Consider the following 17389-nt stretch of genomic DNA (forward strand, 5'->3'; position numbering starts at 1 on the left):
CTTCCTAAGTGCTCAATTCTAACGCTGCTAGTCGTCTTCACTATATCTCTGTAATAATTTTGTTGATTGCCAAGTCTGCCCTCAGAAGGCGCTGTCTCTATGAATAAATGTACCTCTCATCTTCATTTGAATTCGTGACTGACATTTCAAAATGAAGATTCTAGCACCTGGAATAGTGCCTGGCACAGAGGAGATATTTTGCCCATATTCATTGAATGAATAAGAGACTGAACATATGCACATACCTAGTTAAAAGACTTAGGTATCCATAGCATCAAAAAGAATAAAATAAGCCTGGCCAGCATGGCTCAGTGGTTGAGCATCGACCTAGGAACCAGGAGGTCAGGGTTCGAATCCCAGGTCAGGGCACATGCCTGAGTTGTGGGCTCGATCGCCAGCAGGGGGTGTGCAGGAGGCAGCCGATCAATGACAACTCTCTCATCATTGATGTTTCTCTCTCTCCCTTTCCCTTCCTCTCTCTGAAATTAATAAAAAAATATTAAATTTAAAAAGTATAAAATAATTGGAAATAAACTTAACCAAGGATGTAAAAGATACGTACACCGAACAGTACTTCTATTAATTTGACAGGCTCACCCCACTGTAGCTTAGTATCTACAATTTAGCATAAGGCTGACCCTGCACTTCCATGAGGTACACCTGGACCCCTTCTGTGGCTGAACATGACCACCTGAAGGGAACTAACTTGCTCTTTAATAGGAGCCCCTCACCAGATGGAGGCCCAGCGTGCTCCTCCCGGTCCTGATGTCTCCTGTCTCGCTGGTTTTGTTTGTGTTCCTATTTCATGCCTGCAATTCAAGTATCTGACATACAAGTCTTCAGAAAGGTTGACCATATACTGTCGTTCTTACTTTCAAAAGCCTTGGAACGCAGGTGTTTGAAAACCTTATCCTGATAGATTCCGTTTTGCTTCTTTGCAGGTTATATTTGAATGCAAGTGGGTGCCTTTTAGGCCTTTCTTTCCCTTCCTCTGCCCTGGACCTAGGGGTGTCTGTTAATTGGAAGCCACTACAAATGCTGCTGCCATGTGAGCTCACAGGCCGACTTCCCTCTCTGGGCTCCATAGCCTCCACAGTCTCCCCTATTCTTACAAGAACTTTAAAAATTCAAAAAGAAAGAAAGAATGTGGTGGCCCAGGGAAACACACATTTTGCACCAACACAGGGTAGGAGCTGGCCTTAAATGCCAGCTGCTTGTGAGTCTTTGTAAGTCTCCCATTGATTTCACAAGGAAGTAGGTCAGGGCTGCTTTTAACCGGAGGAGCCTCATGCTGCAGGTTTCATTTAACTCAGAGGGTGAATATTAAAAATTGATGTGCGAAGCAAACCTCTGCTTGATGAGCATCTGTGTAAAGACTTTACCAGGAAAGCCATGGAAGTTAGTAAGAAATGAGAAAACTGACAATGAAGTATTTCAGCAGCTATTTCTGTGTCAGCAGCCTTTCATTTATGAGAACTATTATGGATGGTCACTCTGTAGCTTGCCTACTTAAACCAGTTAATCTGTATTTAGGAGGTTAGCATGCTTTCTGTATCTCTGACTGCACACGTTTCTATACAGCAGTTTAGTGTTTGTTGTTGTTTTCTGACGTTGAATTTTTCAAATGCTAACTTCAATTTTTTTTCTCATTATGACTGACCACTTTAGAAGGAAAAGAGATTCTATTTGAATCTGCTTAGAAGCGACACATCACCTTTTAACTGCCTCCCACCTGCGTATTGAGTATTTTTTTGTAGTAGGTACTTTGCTTCTTCCTGCTTTCTGTTTTGTTCATTGGTTAATATCTATACCTTTATGGAAGCAAAGCTTTCATTTATAAGATAAATCACTTATAATCAAAAGATAAAAAATATTCATTACATTTGAAAAACACATCACTCACCCAGTTATACTGAATTTTTTCTTTTGCTGATAAATCATCTTTCACAACTATATTGTCACGTTGCCTACCCTTTCGTACAATGAAGACAGCCTCTGTTTTCAGAGCTGTTCTTTATAGGGAAAGGACAACTGTGCTCTACCAGGTGTGATGTCCCTCTTCCCTCAATGCTTAGATATCATCCAGCAACCTTAAAATAGCCTGCCTCCTGTGGGAATGGAGAATGCTCACATTCTCGCCAGCGCTTCGTGGTCCTCATATCAGGTACTAGATGATCCACTTAAGGTGTCAGATCCTTTGCCCAAGACAAGCCTCACGGAAGAAAGTTGTGCAGACAACATGGAATGTGAAAATTTAATTCATTTCGGACCTTACTTTATTTTTAATAAACTATTCTTTCCACAAATATCTAAAAGTCAATCATCAGTTAAAATTGCAATTTGCATTTTACAAGGTCTTTTTCTACATAATTTTCTCTAATTTTTTACAATTATCCTGTGAGGCAAGTATGGAAATAAAACAGCTGAGACTTGGAGAGTTTGCCTTGTCCTAAAAGCACAGCTGTTCAGAGGCTAATGCATCTTTGGACCCAAGAACATTTGACTCCCATGTCTTTTTCCATACATGTATCTCCTGAGGCTCTCCAATCTACCTTCCATTACAATGAGATTGTTTTTTTTAAGCTGGTTGAAGAAAGGAATTTTTAAAATCAAAAGTATAGAAATGGTGATACATATTATCCTGGAAATTAAAGAGCAGAAGGGCCATACTCAATACCATATACAATCTAGCTGATAGTTTTCTTATCTACAATGTAATATCTTAATATTGCTTCCAGAACCATCAAGTGAAAATCTGTACCATGCTATTTTTCAGAGACCCTACTTTAAATCTTTTATAAAATATTTAGATAATGAATACCTGCTTTCATTTTTCTTGCTGAGTGCTCTCTGGTTTCCCCAATCAGTAACACGACTGATTTCCTTCTGACTTATATAAAAATCATCTAAACCTGGGTTCTCCATTGATATTCCTTGGAGTGTTTGGTTCTGAAACATCTTAATTAGTGTTGATCTTGGTATCCTGTACAAAACTTAGATTATTTTCAATATTTGGAAATCATGGTAGTTCTATTAGATTTTACTATTAAAAAAATGTTAGCTTTGGAAAAATCAATAAATCCACAAATATAAATTAACTATGCAAAACACAGTCATAGGAGGCTATCAGCACTTAATATATAGTTTTTGCTCCCAAAAACTTAACATTTAATTGTGGAAGTTAGATACACGCTTATCCATTTTAGTCCAACAGTCATTGTTCACTCAAGGAACACACATTAAGTGGACTTTGTGCCAGAAAATGTGCTCGTTGCTGCAATACAAAGACTCAGTATTGTGCGCTGACAATTTAGTTGGCGTGGCAAACATTTAGAGCCCTGTGTCAGTGGTGTTGTTAGAAGAGCTTTTATTAAAAATGGAAATGAAGGAGCAGAGCTCCTCAAAAAGGAAGCAGAGGCAACAGAGCCCAAAAAGGATCACTAATGAGGATGTCATATTGCATGAAACCAAGACAAATGTCTTTAGATAGAGTAACCATCAATGTCAGACATTCTGTGATGCTGAAGAGAACCAAGAGTGGGAAGAGACCAGGGCCAGAGACCAATTAGGAAGCCCTGGGTGACTTTGGAGTGAGCAGAAGAGGAAGCTGGGCTGTAGAAAATTAAAGGTGGAATGCTGACAAGAAATAGAGGCAGCAAGTCCAGAGTGTTCACTTCAGTGGTTTGGCCATGACAGGGAAGCAGAGAATCATGGCTGAATGTGGATTCAAGCTGTTTTTGCTGAAACATCAATGGACAATTTTATTATAGTTTACATTAAATGATAATTTATATAACCTGGTTTAGAAGCCAAAGTGCATTCTGCAGGCTTAAAGTGAGGTCATCAATCAACTGAAGGAGGACCACTGTGAGGCAATCTGTTTTAATTTTTTAGGTTTGAGATTTTTCTTAAGAGCAAATTGACAAAAAGCTCATCACTTTGATCTCTCTCTCTCATCATTAATGATTGTAAGGGGTTAATAAAGAATTGATGAAAGAATGAAACTATATTGTAAATATAGAAGAAACTTTGATATTCAGAATGTGATGACTTGGAGAGAGCAATGCTTCACTTCGGCTCTGATCATTTTGTCAGAAGCTGCTGACATCTCAATCTTTTCCCAGCCTTCTAATTCTTGGGAACCTAGGTTTCTTATTTGTGTTATAGAAACAAAGCCACATTAAAATTACTGCCCACAGCATTATAGTTGGATATGGGGTTGGACAATACGTGGATGCCCCCATTCTCTCCCTGCTGACTCTTGCTACCTATTATTTTGTTTTCTATCCCTTTTTCTTTCTCTTTTTATCTTTGTAGTTGAAAACATTATAGATGTCCCCTTTCTGGCTTAATTATATCATTTCACATCTATAACATAGTTTATCGAATGTAACTGAAAGTTGACCAAAATAAAATATAAGGGGGAGTTTTCCCTCCATTATCATTTTTCAGCAAAAATTACAGACTTCTGGATTTAACATTTCTCCTGTAAGTTCAGCACTCTGGGTATCCCTGCTAGACAAGATGTGCTGTTGCAAAATCCATGGTACTAACACTCCCTCCTCCCCTCTCAGATTCCCCTTAGTATTTTTACTCTTTTCATTTGGGAATAGCAATAGCCCAGATTTTCCAGTTGATTGGCTAGTCTATCAGGAGTGAAACACTTAATTAACCTAGCTCCCATCAGCTAACAACAAAAATGAGTTTGCTTCAACCGGGAAATACCATGCACACTTCAGACATTTCATTAAATTTGGAATTGCCACCCATTTACTGAGTTCTGTAAAAAGATTTTCTTTTTGAGAGTTAAAAAGAAGTCTTTTCAAATGTGTCATAACATAAACTCATTCTTACCTGGGAACACAGGCATTTAAGACCACCTGTCACATAGCAGCTCCCTGGATTTACAAAGTGCCTTTCCAATAATGAGGTTGAATGACTTAGTTGAATGTGTTTTTTACTCTCTTTGCTAACTGAGTTCAGTAAAGAATAATGTCAATCAGATTGGAATTCCTTCTTTAAAATGTTTGTTCCTATTATTTTCTTTTAAAAATGATTCATTTTCATAGCTCAGTCACCTATACAGAAACTGATGACAATTTGGTATCTACAAAATGGTGTACATTTAAATGCTCTATGGCTATGTTCTTTATATTGTTCCCCTAATAAATCTGCCTAGAATGAAATGTGCGTTCTTTAAAATAGGACACTTAAGAACACAAGCAATGAATTTAGCAATCAGCATAGTTCCTTTTTGGCTGAATAACTATATCGATTTGAGTGTGGAATTTTCTAAGTCATAGGATCTTACTTTTTTTTTTTTATTTAATGGTCAAACATTTCTCATAGGCTTTTATTTCTTCAAGGTCAGTAGCCCTCTTAAGTCACTATGCCTATTAATTCAACAAGTTCAATAAATACTTATCATGTTCAACTTTAAGAAATCTTGCACTGGGCCAGGTGTTACAAGAACTAAAATAATAAGCAGGTATGGCCTTTGTTTTCCCTGGCCATATGTCTAATTGGTAAGACAGGGAAAACTTTTTAAGACACTTACCACTGCAGAAGTACAAAGTGTTCTCAGAATTTGAAAGAAAGATAATTTGTAGACAAGAACATAAAAAACTAACAAACAAAAAAAACCTACTCTATAAAACAGTAGACAGACTCTTAGCAGGGATCCAAGGATTAGATTTTGTTTTATGGAGTTACTGGTGAAGTCCTTTCAACAAAAGAGAACATCAGTCAGAAAGCCTGAGAGGCAGGAAGAGGGTCATTGATTTGGGGATCTACAGATCATATAGTAATCCACAGATGCATCAAACACAGCCAGAGGAGACTAACAGTTTTAGCACCTAATATTTTCATTTGAAAAGTGAGAAAACTGAGACATGAAGAGATGAACTGACTAATCCAAAGTCTCAAAGCGTTTTAATGGTTGAGCTAAGATGGAAGCCATCTCTTGTGCCATCCAGCCCCTGTCCTAGCCCTCTAGATCATATTTAGTTAGAATGTAGGACAAACGTAGGGGTTATGATATGTCTGATAGGAACCCCCTACTTATTCCTAATCTGTAATTACCTATAGATGTCAAAGTGTGAGGAACACATGATATTAAACGCAAATCAGAAATTGAATTTTTTTTCAGGTATTCAATAGCGGGGAAAGAAATCTGTCCTAGAATATTTCACATGTGTAAAATTATATACAACTGAGGGAATCTTGATTTTAAAAAAAAAGACTGTTGTAGCTTTATATCTGAATTGAAAATATTTCTGCATTTTATAAATCTGAAATAGAGAGACTTAACGGAGGGAACTGCTGATTAAATTGCTGACAAGCAATTGCACTTACAGATTCCGCAGGCAGAGAGCGTAAACACGAGGGATAAACACGTCTGCCTGCATCAATCAAAGGCAGCTGCAGTGTACCCCCAGAAAGGTGAGCAATTATTTATGAAATTATGTCTTCTTCAGTGATTCTCTATTTCAATCCTGGGAGAAACTGAGTGGGGAAAACAGACAATGTCAGGGTCCCAATTAACCAAGAAGTCAGATGCATTTTCAAAATCAAGGGATTTTACATACACTCTAGTTAACCTCACCATTCTGAAAAGAATTTATTTAGCTTTAAAAATATTAATAATTTAATAGGCCAGGGTGTTCTTTTGAAACTGTATATTTTTAAAAAATGTTAAAGGTAAGTGCCTGATTCTGTCAACTACACATGAACACAAATCTGAACAAAAACGGCGATGCTAAAAAGCATTTTGCATAGGGCTTTTTTGGGAGTTTTTGGCTCCATTTTCCTTCTGAGGGTGGGAAGGAGCCTTGCTAAGGCAGAAAACAGCCTGAGACCACAGTGTGGGACCCTGAGCAGGGAGGCAACCAGCAAACATAAGGAGAGGGGCCTGACAACGGTGATGTTTAACAGATCCCAGAGGCCTCGGTCTTTCCAGACTTTCTGGAATCCTCCTTAGGGTATCCTCCGAGCTTTCTTCAGGCATCTGGGTGTAGCTCAAGCCCCAAATGCCTGTAAAGAATCCCAGCATTCCAGAGGTTCAAGTCCCAGCCCCATCTCTGGCCAGGCAGCTCCAAGCTGCTGTGCGCATGGAAGTTCTGCCCAAAGTCCACATGCGTGCTGGTGGCTGCCACAGGCGGAGGGCTCACCCGTTCTCCACAGCAGATGAGAGACCTAGAGCTGTGAGCTCTACTCTCTATTCTTCTCTTTGGTTTCTCTATACAGTTCGTCCTCTGTGCGCATGGGTTCCCCATCCATACATTCAAGAATATTTTTAAAAATACATTGCTGACGTTTACTACCTGGTCAGGTCTATGATGGTTATATCTGTACTGAATATGTACAGCCTTTTTTTAAATTGTCACTATTCCCTAAACAACATAGTATAACAACTATTTACATAGTATTTACATTGCACAGGGTGAGGCAAAAGTAGGCTTACAGTTGTAAGTAGAACAGAGAGTTCATCCTGGTATTATTTACTAATTATTATTTTCCATAGGAACAACTGTAAACCTACTTTTGCCCCACCATGTATTAGGAATTACAAATAATCTAGAGATGATTTAAAGTATGTGGAATGATGTTCACAGGTTATATGTAAATACTGCACTATTACTATATAAGGTGCTCGAACACCCTTGGATTTAGGTATCTGAGGGTAGTCCCTCATAGATATCGAGGGTGGACTATAGCTACTTGTCCCTACCCACTCTCTGTCAGCCCCTACCTTTCACAGGAATGAGAAGGAGGTAAGATAAAGCCCTTAATTATTTTGTTTGCTAAATTTTACTAAAAGTAATGTTTTAAATAAATGAAACAAAATGTGTAGGCCCTCCTAAAATAAAATAATATTCACTCCATGTTTCCCGGGACAGCTCAGTTCTTGGAAAGTTGATATTTCTGACCATCTCAGATATGATCCAAGAATGTCATTCAAGACTCAGTAAAGGGGTTCAAGTGGCCTTTGAAAGTAGAGGTCACAAAGTCCCTATGACAGTGTCTCTTCAGACAAGTTTGGGTATCTGGTTTCTTGGTCCATAATTGATTCATGATATAATAATACAATGAGAAAAAGACTGAAAGGAGACTAGGAAAGGCGGGGGAGGGGAGGAGAGGTACAGGCATCAATAAAACTACTGGGGAAAAGGGAAGGAAGACCACAAGAAACAGACATAAGAGTTTAAGTGAATTTAAATGATATAGCAGGAGAGGGTTTGTCAGCTTGACAACCTCTAATAGCCCCTGAGGACATCCCAGTATCACAATAATTAAGCTGTCAACACTGTGTCACGGCCTTTACAAACGAGCAGGGACAATGATAGTCACCACTGTGTGAGGCCTCCCTGTTCAGATCACCTTGCTAACCCTTTGGGGCATTGGCACATAGTAGGCACACAACAGTAATCACAACAATGACTCTGAATCATGAAGATGGCTATATTATGTTAGTATACCCTTCCTTTTTTTCCTAAAATCAGGATAATAAATAAACATAGAAATGTATTTTTAAAAATCTCTTCCAAAATCATTCCTTTAAATTTAAAATTCTTTCAAAATTTCAACTCGTAAAGGTAAGCCTGATCAGTTGCCCTAATATTTTAGGCATCGCTGGACCTCAAGTGACTTAAAAAGGAGAAAAGGACATGAGTGCTGTGTGTGTGTGAAAGGGGTGGGGAGAGTGGGGGATGGTTTTCTGGTTTTATTTTGTTTGCATGTTTTTTGAGGGATGTTGTTTCTGTGTGTGTTGTTGTTTTTTACAAAGTGAATGGAAAAGCAAAGGTTACATCTGATTCCAAACTCGTTTCATCCCACTTATAACTATAATTACAAAAATATAACATTTGAAAGTCTTAAGTGGGAGTATTTTTAAAAGGCTGAAACATGAAACTTAGCAGGAGACAGCTCTGTCTCTCCATTAAGGGGGAACACTGTTGAGTATGACGAGGCTCTGTGGCAACGCCGCCCCACCACTGTGCCTTCTCGTCGCAGTAATACTGGGCAGGCGGGCCAGCATCATTTCTTTCCTTGGCTCCTTCCTTAGCCCGTTCATGACCCACGTGTTCTAAAAATTCTACTCAAGAGATATACAAAAAATATATATATATATATGTGAAAGAAAGATAGAAATTATAGGTAGAAAATTATCATTTGAGTCTCCAAATTCACTGTAAAACATATTTGTATTTCCCCTACTTCTCATGTATACACAAAAATTTACAGCAATAAAATACAAGTTTACCACTTCTCCCATGCCTCATATCCCCCCTCTTTCTGCACAAATTTAAAAAATATTAATAAGCAATTCAAATCAAAATTACTGTCATTAGGGAGACTATCAAGTGTCCTCATATATAAACATTACAATGTCCCATCAACCAGGGGAAAGAATGATTCCTAGAACAATTAATGTGAAGGCCATGCTTAGAAAATTGTAAAGTGAAATGAACTTGATTCATAGTCTACCCCTAGTGACTTATTTTATCTCTTCCTGGTGCCCTATCCCCATCAAGAGTTGTAAGCTTTTAAGATATGAAATTATTAAATTAGGTGTGTTTTTATAGATTATTAAAAATAAGAGTTGAAGGCATAAATTTCATGTGACAGATTTTTTTTTAAATTAAAATAGGAGTAAATGTGCCTTAAATTGAATACCAGAAACTTTTCAAAACTGACATTTCCAGGAAAGCCAGGGGGGTATAAAGAATAGAAATACCAGTCTCACTTTTATTCCTGAAATTTAAAAAAGTACCACTTGAGACTCAGGAGGCGTGACTGTTATATCTTCATATCACTTATTCTGTCCCTATGGTACCTACACATCCTGTCTGGGAAGAGTGAAGGAGAAAGTTGTGTCACTGAGCATACCGCAACAGTAGTTACAGGTTAGCTCTCAGTTATCAACAATTTCGGATCTATGTTTTGAATGGCAGGAAGACTCCTGAGAGCCCCTATGATTGCGTCAGCATCTGACCCTGTCTTTCTGTCTTCTTCCAGAGTCAAAAGGAAGTATCATTGGATTACTCTTGTGTGCCATCAGCATTCTTCCTCCCTTCCATTTATGCAAAATAAAATGTTGAAGTTAAAAATAACTCAGGGCATGCCCTTTCTCTGAAGAACTGATGCCTGGTTAGCAGCACATAGGGAGAAATTCACTCCTCGGATCCCCTAAAGCTATAAAGGGTCTGGGTCACTTTTGCATGGACAAGCTTTGTTTCAGAGGAACATAAAGCTCATTTTGGAGTCAACTGGAGAAGTCTGTGACACACAGCACACCGACTGATTCTAACAGATGGATTTTTCTTGAAATAACTTCATTAGTTAATCATTTCTTTTACATACACTTTTTCTAGCTAATTGGTATAGCTGCCAGCTGGAGCTGTGAAGGATCCTCCAACAAAACTGGTAGGAAAAGAGAAAATTCAATAATGCCACCAATTCCAGGATGAAACTTCTATTAATTTTGCTGTTACATATTTGAAAGGAATGTTTTTTTCTTCACCTTATTCCAAAAACCTTACCTGATCTATGTTTAAAACACGTGAATAATCTATAAGAAACTTTAAGCCTTAATAACTATAGATCAGGATCTCCCAAACCTGAGACTATTGACTACTGATTGACACTGAGGACCAGATAGTGTTGTGTGTTGTGTGTTATATGTGGTGTGTGTGTGTGTGTGTGTGTGCGCGCGCGCAGTGGGCTGTCCTATGCACTGTAGGCTGTTAAGCAGCAACCCCGGCCTCCACCTATAGAATTTCAGTAGCATCCCCAGTCCTGACAACCAAAAAACGTCTCCAGACATTGCCAAATATCCCTGGGGGAAAAGACCTCCCCAGCTGAGAACTGCTGCTCTAGAAATTGGTTGTTCCTAAATTTTAATTCAATTTTTAAAATAATTAAAAAAATAATTGGATGTACACATGAATAGGTGTATGTAACTCCAGACACGCCTAACGAATTACAAATTGTTGCCTGTAGATGAAATGTGTTAGGTTTTTTGGGGGGGAGTTGGAGTTATTTAAGCAGCTAATGCTTTCCTAGATCTCTCTGGGTAAAGAAACAATAAGACAAGATAAGTGGTTTATAAGTACCAATGAATATTAATTATCTAAGGCTTGTCATCTTCATCATCAAAAGTATTAAGGATTTCTTTCCCTTTAAGGAACACCCTCAGTCTGACTGTTATGAATAAATAAACAACAAAATCCTGTGCTGGGATCCTTTGAGATATAAATGATAAATTATCAACGTAGCCGCCTAAGGCATTTTTAAACAAGGGAAAGCGGTGTCCTGTAATGAAATGGACATTGAGAAAACTGGGTCTGTTTTGACTTTACTCTGTATTATGGAATGATTTCAGGCTCACAAAGGGTCAGACTCCAGATACGGACACTCTGGTCTCTGACATCCAGTGGTAAACATAATGTTCACTGCCTACTTATCACTCTGATTTTTTCCCCTAGTCTCCATGCAGGCGGGTCCAGGGAGAGCCCCAGAGGACTAACACGCTAATAACCAGCAGGGCCCGAGAAGGGAGGCCGTGGGCCTGTTTGGGGTGAAGCTCGGAGCGCAGCCGCACGGAGCATGCGCAGAAACTCATTCACGATGCTTCAAAAAAACAAAGTCCTAAACTCCATCCCAATCGCTGTGGTTCCAGCAAAGGTTCTCTACCACGTATGAGCTCAAGCAGGCTTTGAATGGAAGATAAATAACATCTCCCAATTCCCTGCCTGAATGTATAATTCCCCCTCGGGCGGCCCTTCCAGAGCCATGAGAGCTCACGGCCCTCCCATCTCACCTACAGCGGTCGCTCCCTTCACACGCGTGGGCCGCACCTGCGGGAAGAAGAGCCGCCCCCGCGGCGAGGTCCCCGCCCGGCTGCGCGGGGCTCGATGCCCGCAGGTCGCCCCCCGCCCCCCCGCGCCCCACTCACTCTCGGCCGCCTCCTTGGCCTTGCGGCCGCCCGACGACTTCCGCAGCAGGCTGCGGCCCGACGTGAAGAGGCTGGTGAGCTCCTCCAGCGGGCTCGTGGGCGTCCGGGCCCGGCAGCCGGCGGGCGCCGCGGGGGCGCCGACCGGCGCGCCCACCATCTTGCCGCCGTCCTGAGACACGGGCCGGGAGGGCGCGCTCCGGGGCGGGCCGCCCGCGTGCAGCGCGTCGTAGGGCGGCGGCCTCTTGAGGCTGAGCGGGGTGAGGGACCGCCCCATGCTGACCGGCGACGGCGAGGCCGAGTGGCTCTTCGGGTAGCCGTGGGGGGACTGCGTCCGGTACAGAGTGGACGGCGGGGGCGGGGACGAGGACAGCATGGCGGCGGCAGGGCCCAGGGCCCCGCTCGGGTCCTTGTCCGCTTTCGGGTGGCTCGAGGTGTGCGGGGGCAGCGAGGACGGCGACGGCCCGGCCTGCTTCAGGTAGGACACGTTCTCCAGCACCGGGAGCTTGGTGACCTCCAGCGGGGTGAGCGGGGACTCGTCGGAGTTGGGGGAGCACTGCAGCGGCGCGGGCGGGAAGACCAGCAGGGGCGGCCGGTGGGACAGCAGGTTGGGGAAGGGCGGCGGGATGTCGCACAGCGGGCCCCGGGGTGCGCCGGGAGCGGCGGCCTTGGCGCAGGCGCAGGGCGCGGGGGCCTTGGCGCAGGCGCAGTCCCAGTCGGGCGCCATGGCGGGGGCGCCGGGCGAGGGGCAGCCCGGCCGGTCCGCGTCGCCCTTGGCGTCCTGGCCCAAGTCGTCGAAGACCGGGTACTTCATCTCCTCGTAGACGGCCTCGCTCTGGTCGTCGTCGTCGTCCTTGCCCCGGAAGTCCCGCAGGATGTTCCCCACCATCTCGATGTACACGGGCTCCTCGTCCTCGGCGTCGCCCGCGGGGCTGCCGGCCTGCGAGGCGCGGCGGGCCGCGTGCTGCGGCAGGTAGGCCTCGTCGAAGGACGCGCTGAGCTGCGTGCTCGGGTTCCGCTTGGGCTTGGGCGGCGGCACCTTCTTTGAGTACTCGTCGCTGTTGGGCCTCGGCTTGGCTGCGACTGGGGAAAAGAGAGAGAGAAAAGGAACATGGATGAATCCCGCGGGGACGCAGTGGGAAGGGATCCGCGTTTGGGGCTCGTTATCCCGCCGCGCCGATGGCACGGGCCGCCCGCTCCATGCCCAGCGCGGCGCTGAGACGAAAAACATCCAGCGGGAGGCGGGTGGCCCCCGTGTTTAGGAAAAGCTGACCACGGAACAACAGCGGTCTTTATCTGCAAACTTCATTTTTTTTCTTTTTAACAACTATCTGCTTTAACATGCTGAGGTCTCATAGATTTTTTTTTTTTTTTAAATATGTCTTTATTGATTTCAGAGAGGGGAAGGGAGAGGGACAGGGAGAGAGAAACATCCATGATGAGAGAGTCACTGATCGGCCGCCTCTTGCACGCCCCCTGCTGGGGATGAGCCTGCACCCGGGCATGTGCCCTGACCGGGAATGAACCCCCATCGCCTGGATCCTAGGTTGCGGCTCAGCCGCTGAGCCACGCCCGGCCAGCGCAAACTTCACTTTAATAACCCAGCCCTGGTAGATGTATTAAGACCGGGGCTCTCCGTGCCTCTGTCTCAGAACTTGTAAATAGGAGCCTTCCGATGAAACATGCTGCATTGAAACAATCACAGATTTCATAAAGATTGACCTCGGAGAATGCAGGGAGACACTGGGGGTGGGGGGGGTGGGGGGCGGTAGAGTTTCTGTTAACACAAATGGTCCCTTTCATGATGTGGCTCCCGCAGGCAGTCGCACCTTCTTTCATTGGGGGTGCAAGCGTCCCAGCCTGCTGGGCTTGATCTCAGCCTTGGCTCAGACAAATAACTTCTACAGAGATGGGTCTGATACTTGAGGGGAAATTGGTGTGAAAATCTTAGGAGTCTAGACAGGTTAATCTCCGCATCTCCAGGTACTGTTGATGAGGGTGTGTGTGTCTGCTTTTCTTCATTAGATCTCTTATGATAACCCAAAGCCTATCTTGGAATGAATTTATTAGATACGTTGCCCGGACACATTAGAACCCCAAGGAAGAGTTCTGCCAGAAAATAATCCAGAGGATGGAGGTATAAGCTTCAGAAATAACTTCTGGAAACTCACAGGTATGGGGACCGGGGCTTCCCGCAGCCTGCTGGGAGCCCCCACCCTCCTTGTTCTTGCCATGGGACACAAAGTCCTGACACCATACGGTGGGCTGGAACAGGCTGGCGACATCTGTGACTGAAAGTAATTGTTTAGCACGCAGGGGAGGTACTGGAGCCTGGTTATCTCATTGTGTTGATGTATGATTACAGCCATTATTATTATTATGCAACTGGCAGAACAGAGTTGGTGGTGGTAAATGGTAACATACAATGTAAGTTGACAGTAGAACTTCTAGGTGTAAAACTGTGAGAAAATAACAGGCTTCTCTGTAGTTTGCAGCCTTAAGGGAAGGGGGGGATCTCAAGGCACAAATCAGGAAACACCTGAAATAGCCTCTGTTTTTATCAACCGGCGTGCTTAAGACACCGGAACTTTTATAAAACTTACTAAAGGGGAAGCAGAGATTAGTTAGGCAGCTGCTTCACACATCAATCATGCCTTCAGAGAAAGGGAACCAATAGAATATTCTAGAAGTGGCTGTGTGTCTCACTTTTCCTGGTCATACCTGCTTTTAAATATTCTGATCCATTTGTGCCCACAATATTGACTTTACTCAACTACAAACAGCATTTGGAACAGGAGGTTCTTAATGTATCTAGACTTTCTCTTTAACTCATATTAGTAAAAATTAGATATCATTTTCCAGGGGGTATAGCAGTGGAGTCTTTTGGTGCTAAAAGCAAAAAGGCTAGAGACATAATGGAGTTATAAATACCCAGAGAATTCTTTAGGAGGGATGTGCTAGTTTAAATATTTTTGGTTTGGGGAATCTATTGTATATGTTAATTCTCACAATTTAAATAAGTCATCACATTAGGTACAAAAATCTGAGCCCAAAAGTAAACTTATACATCCTTGAAGGAGGTTGACCTAGTTCCAGAGGGACTCTGAAAGAGTCAGGACTTAGAAGAAAGCCCACCCAGACTGCTCTTCTGAAGCTTGTTTCCTGCTATCTATCTCAGGGTATCATTCTAAACTAAGGGACTTACGCTCTGGAAAAACATTCGTCTTTGACTATTGGGTTCTGTGAATTGGATGGTATGGGGTTGGGGGTAACCACAGAGGAAAGGAGCCTGCACAGGGAGGTGCTCTGTGAGTGGAGGATTAACCTAAAGCTAGGAACTGATGTGTGTCCATGTGATGGAGAACTTTGTTATAGGAACAATCATACTTAGAATAAGAGTTTCACTTGTCTCCCTTAAAAATTATACTTCACTTTTGTTTTCTTTGACCCTTCTCTAAACTCAGACATTCCAACTTAGACTCAGGTAGCTGCATGGGGAGAAATAACAGGACAGGCAGAATTCAAGCAGCTACTGAGCCCACACTTAGGTGACAGCACCACCCTGAGGGGAGGCCGTTGCCCAGATCCCTAGGCAGTGAGGGGGTCAGTGGTAGAGCTGGGAGTCACATGATACTCAGGGAAACAGCAGCCTTGTGAACAACCCTGGAGCCAACATCCCTCTTTCCACATAGGTCAGGAGGCAGCCTTTGGAATGAGCAAGACCAAGGCTAAGGTTGCATTCAAAATGTCAGCAAATTAAATTCATTTTGTTTGCCAAAAGAAACAGGAAAAAAATGAAATCGGGACCCTTCCTATTTATAAAATGATGAAAGAGAAGGGTCTATTCTAGAGCACAATGTAGTTAGAATTAAGGTAGAACAACTATTCAGTAGGAAGGAATTTAGAGAATCTGTTTGTACTGCGAGGATAACTTCAGTGCCAAACCAAAATCAGATATCATCTGACAAAGGGGAATAAAATATAATATGTCACTCTCCCGGTGACGCTGAGATAATCAAAGCTGACAGTTGCTATGGACTGAACTGTGTTCCCCCAAATTCATGTTGAAGTCCTAACCTCCAGTGTTATGGTACTTGGAGCTGGGTCACTGGGAGAGAATTATGTTTAGATGGGGTGGGTCATCAGGGCTGGGCTCTCCTAATGGGTGGGATTAGGGCCCTTATAAGAAGAGACACCAGGGCATTTGCTTGGTCTCCCATTCTCTCCATCATGTGAGGACATGGCAAGAAGGTGGCCATCTACAAGCCAGGGAGAGAGTGCTCACAAGAACAATGCTGTCACCTTAATCTTGGACTTCTGGCCTCAAACAGTGTGGGAAAATTAATTTCTGTTGTTTAAGCCACCCAGTCTTTGGTAGTTTGCTGTGGCAGTTCAAACTGACTTAGATAACTATAAATGTATTGAGCCTACGTAAAGACCCTGTGCAGCTGCGTGGCCAGCACTCATTTCAATTTCTTCCACTGGAGCTGGAGTAATTTAACTAGCTTTGTTATTAAGAATTAATGCAACTCTTTCCATCTTTTATATGCAATTTCCCCCTGTTCCTGCCCTACCCCTCCTCACTCCCTGAAACTGTGTCACAGAGCTCACGTTACAGCTGATGACAGAGATGCTCTTCCAGGCACCCGCTCAGGAGCACCCTTCCTCCAGTGACTGTTGTTAGGGCTCTTCTCAGGCTGACTCTGCACCCTCCGAATCGGGTGCAGGCATTTGCCCTTTGATTCCGACCCGTGTTCTGGATGTTTTTGTTTGCTTTCGCACATCGGCCCCTCGCTTCGCTCTGTTCTGCTGCCCGCCAGCTACAGCCACTCTCCAGCCAGCCTTACTCAGGAGACGCTGCTTCTCGTGGGCAGGCGCCTTCCCTCGCCTCCCCTGGTGCTGAAAAGTGCCTGGTGCCAGCAGGTGCATGACTCGGGCACGTTTTGCTGCCTCTCCTCTCCTTCTATCCTGATCCAACTTTGAAATGATAGAATTGAGGACTATTTAGAGAGCAGAGTGCGAAGTAAATTATAGAGGATCAGGATGAATCAACAGATTCGTTCCTTTAATATCGGGACCCATTTTTTCCCAGATACTATCTGCTTCCCATTCCCTGTCCCTTTACAATCTCACGGTTCTGTCTGGAAAATCAGAGGAGGAAAGTTTCTTTTCTGATGAACTGATTTTTCTCTCCACTTACCATTTATCATCTGGTTTTACCTTAGTCCAAGTACTAACTAAATCATTTAGGGAGTAAAAAAGAAAAATTGTTTCAAAGGTCATATGTGCTTTTTTAAAAGTTTACCTATATAAAGCAGAGTCTGAAATTTTGAGCCAGATTATCACATAATTAATTGTATTTTAACTTCACTCTAAGCAATAAAGAATTAAAGAAAAAGTCATATTTAAAGTTCTCTCTAGAAGGTACTTACAAAT

At 43.0% G+C, this 17389-nt stretch overlaps 1 protein-coding gene across 1 annotated transcript in view; it reads right to left on the bottom strand.

The window, feature by feature from the left end:
- The window catches only part of NYAP2 (neuronal tyrosine-phosphorylated phosphoinositide-3-kinase adaptor 2), a 176734-nt gene that overhangs the window by 57097 nt on the left and 102248 nt on the right, over positions 1-17389 (bottom strand). The window contains exon 3 of the mRNA XM_087819366.1: positions 11957-13036. Within this exon, the coding sequence (XP_087675492.1) occupies positions 11957-13036 (1080 nt within the window). The remainder of the gene's footprint in view (positions 1-11956; positions 13037-17389) is intronic.

This window comes from Miniopterus natalensis, chromosome 8 (assembly GCF_054644295.1).
Source record: "Miniopterus natalensis isolate mMinNat1 chromosome 8, mMinNat1.hap1, whole genome shotgun sequence".
Classification (NCBI taxonomy): Eukaryota; Metazoa; Chordata; class Mammalia; order Chiroptera; family Miniopteridae; genus Miniopterus; species Miniopterus natalensis.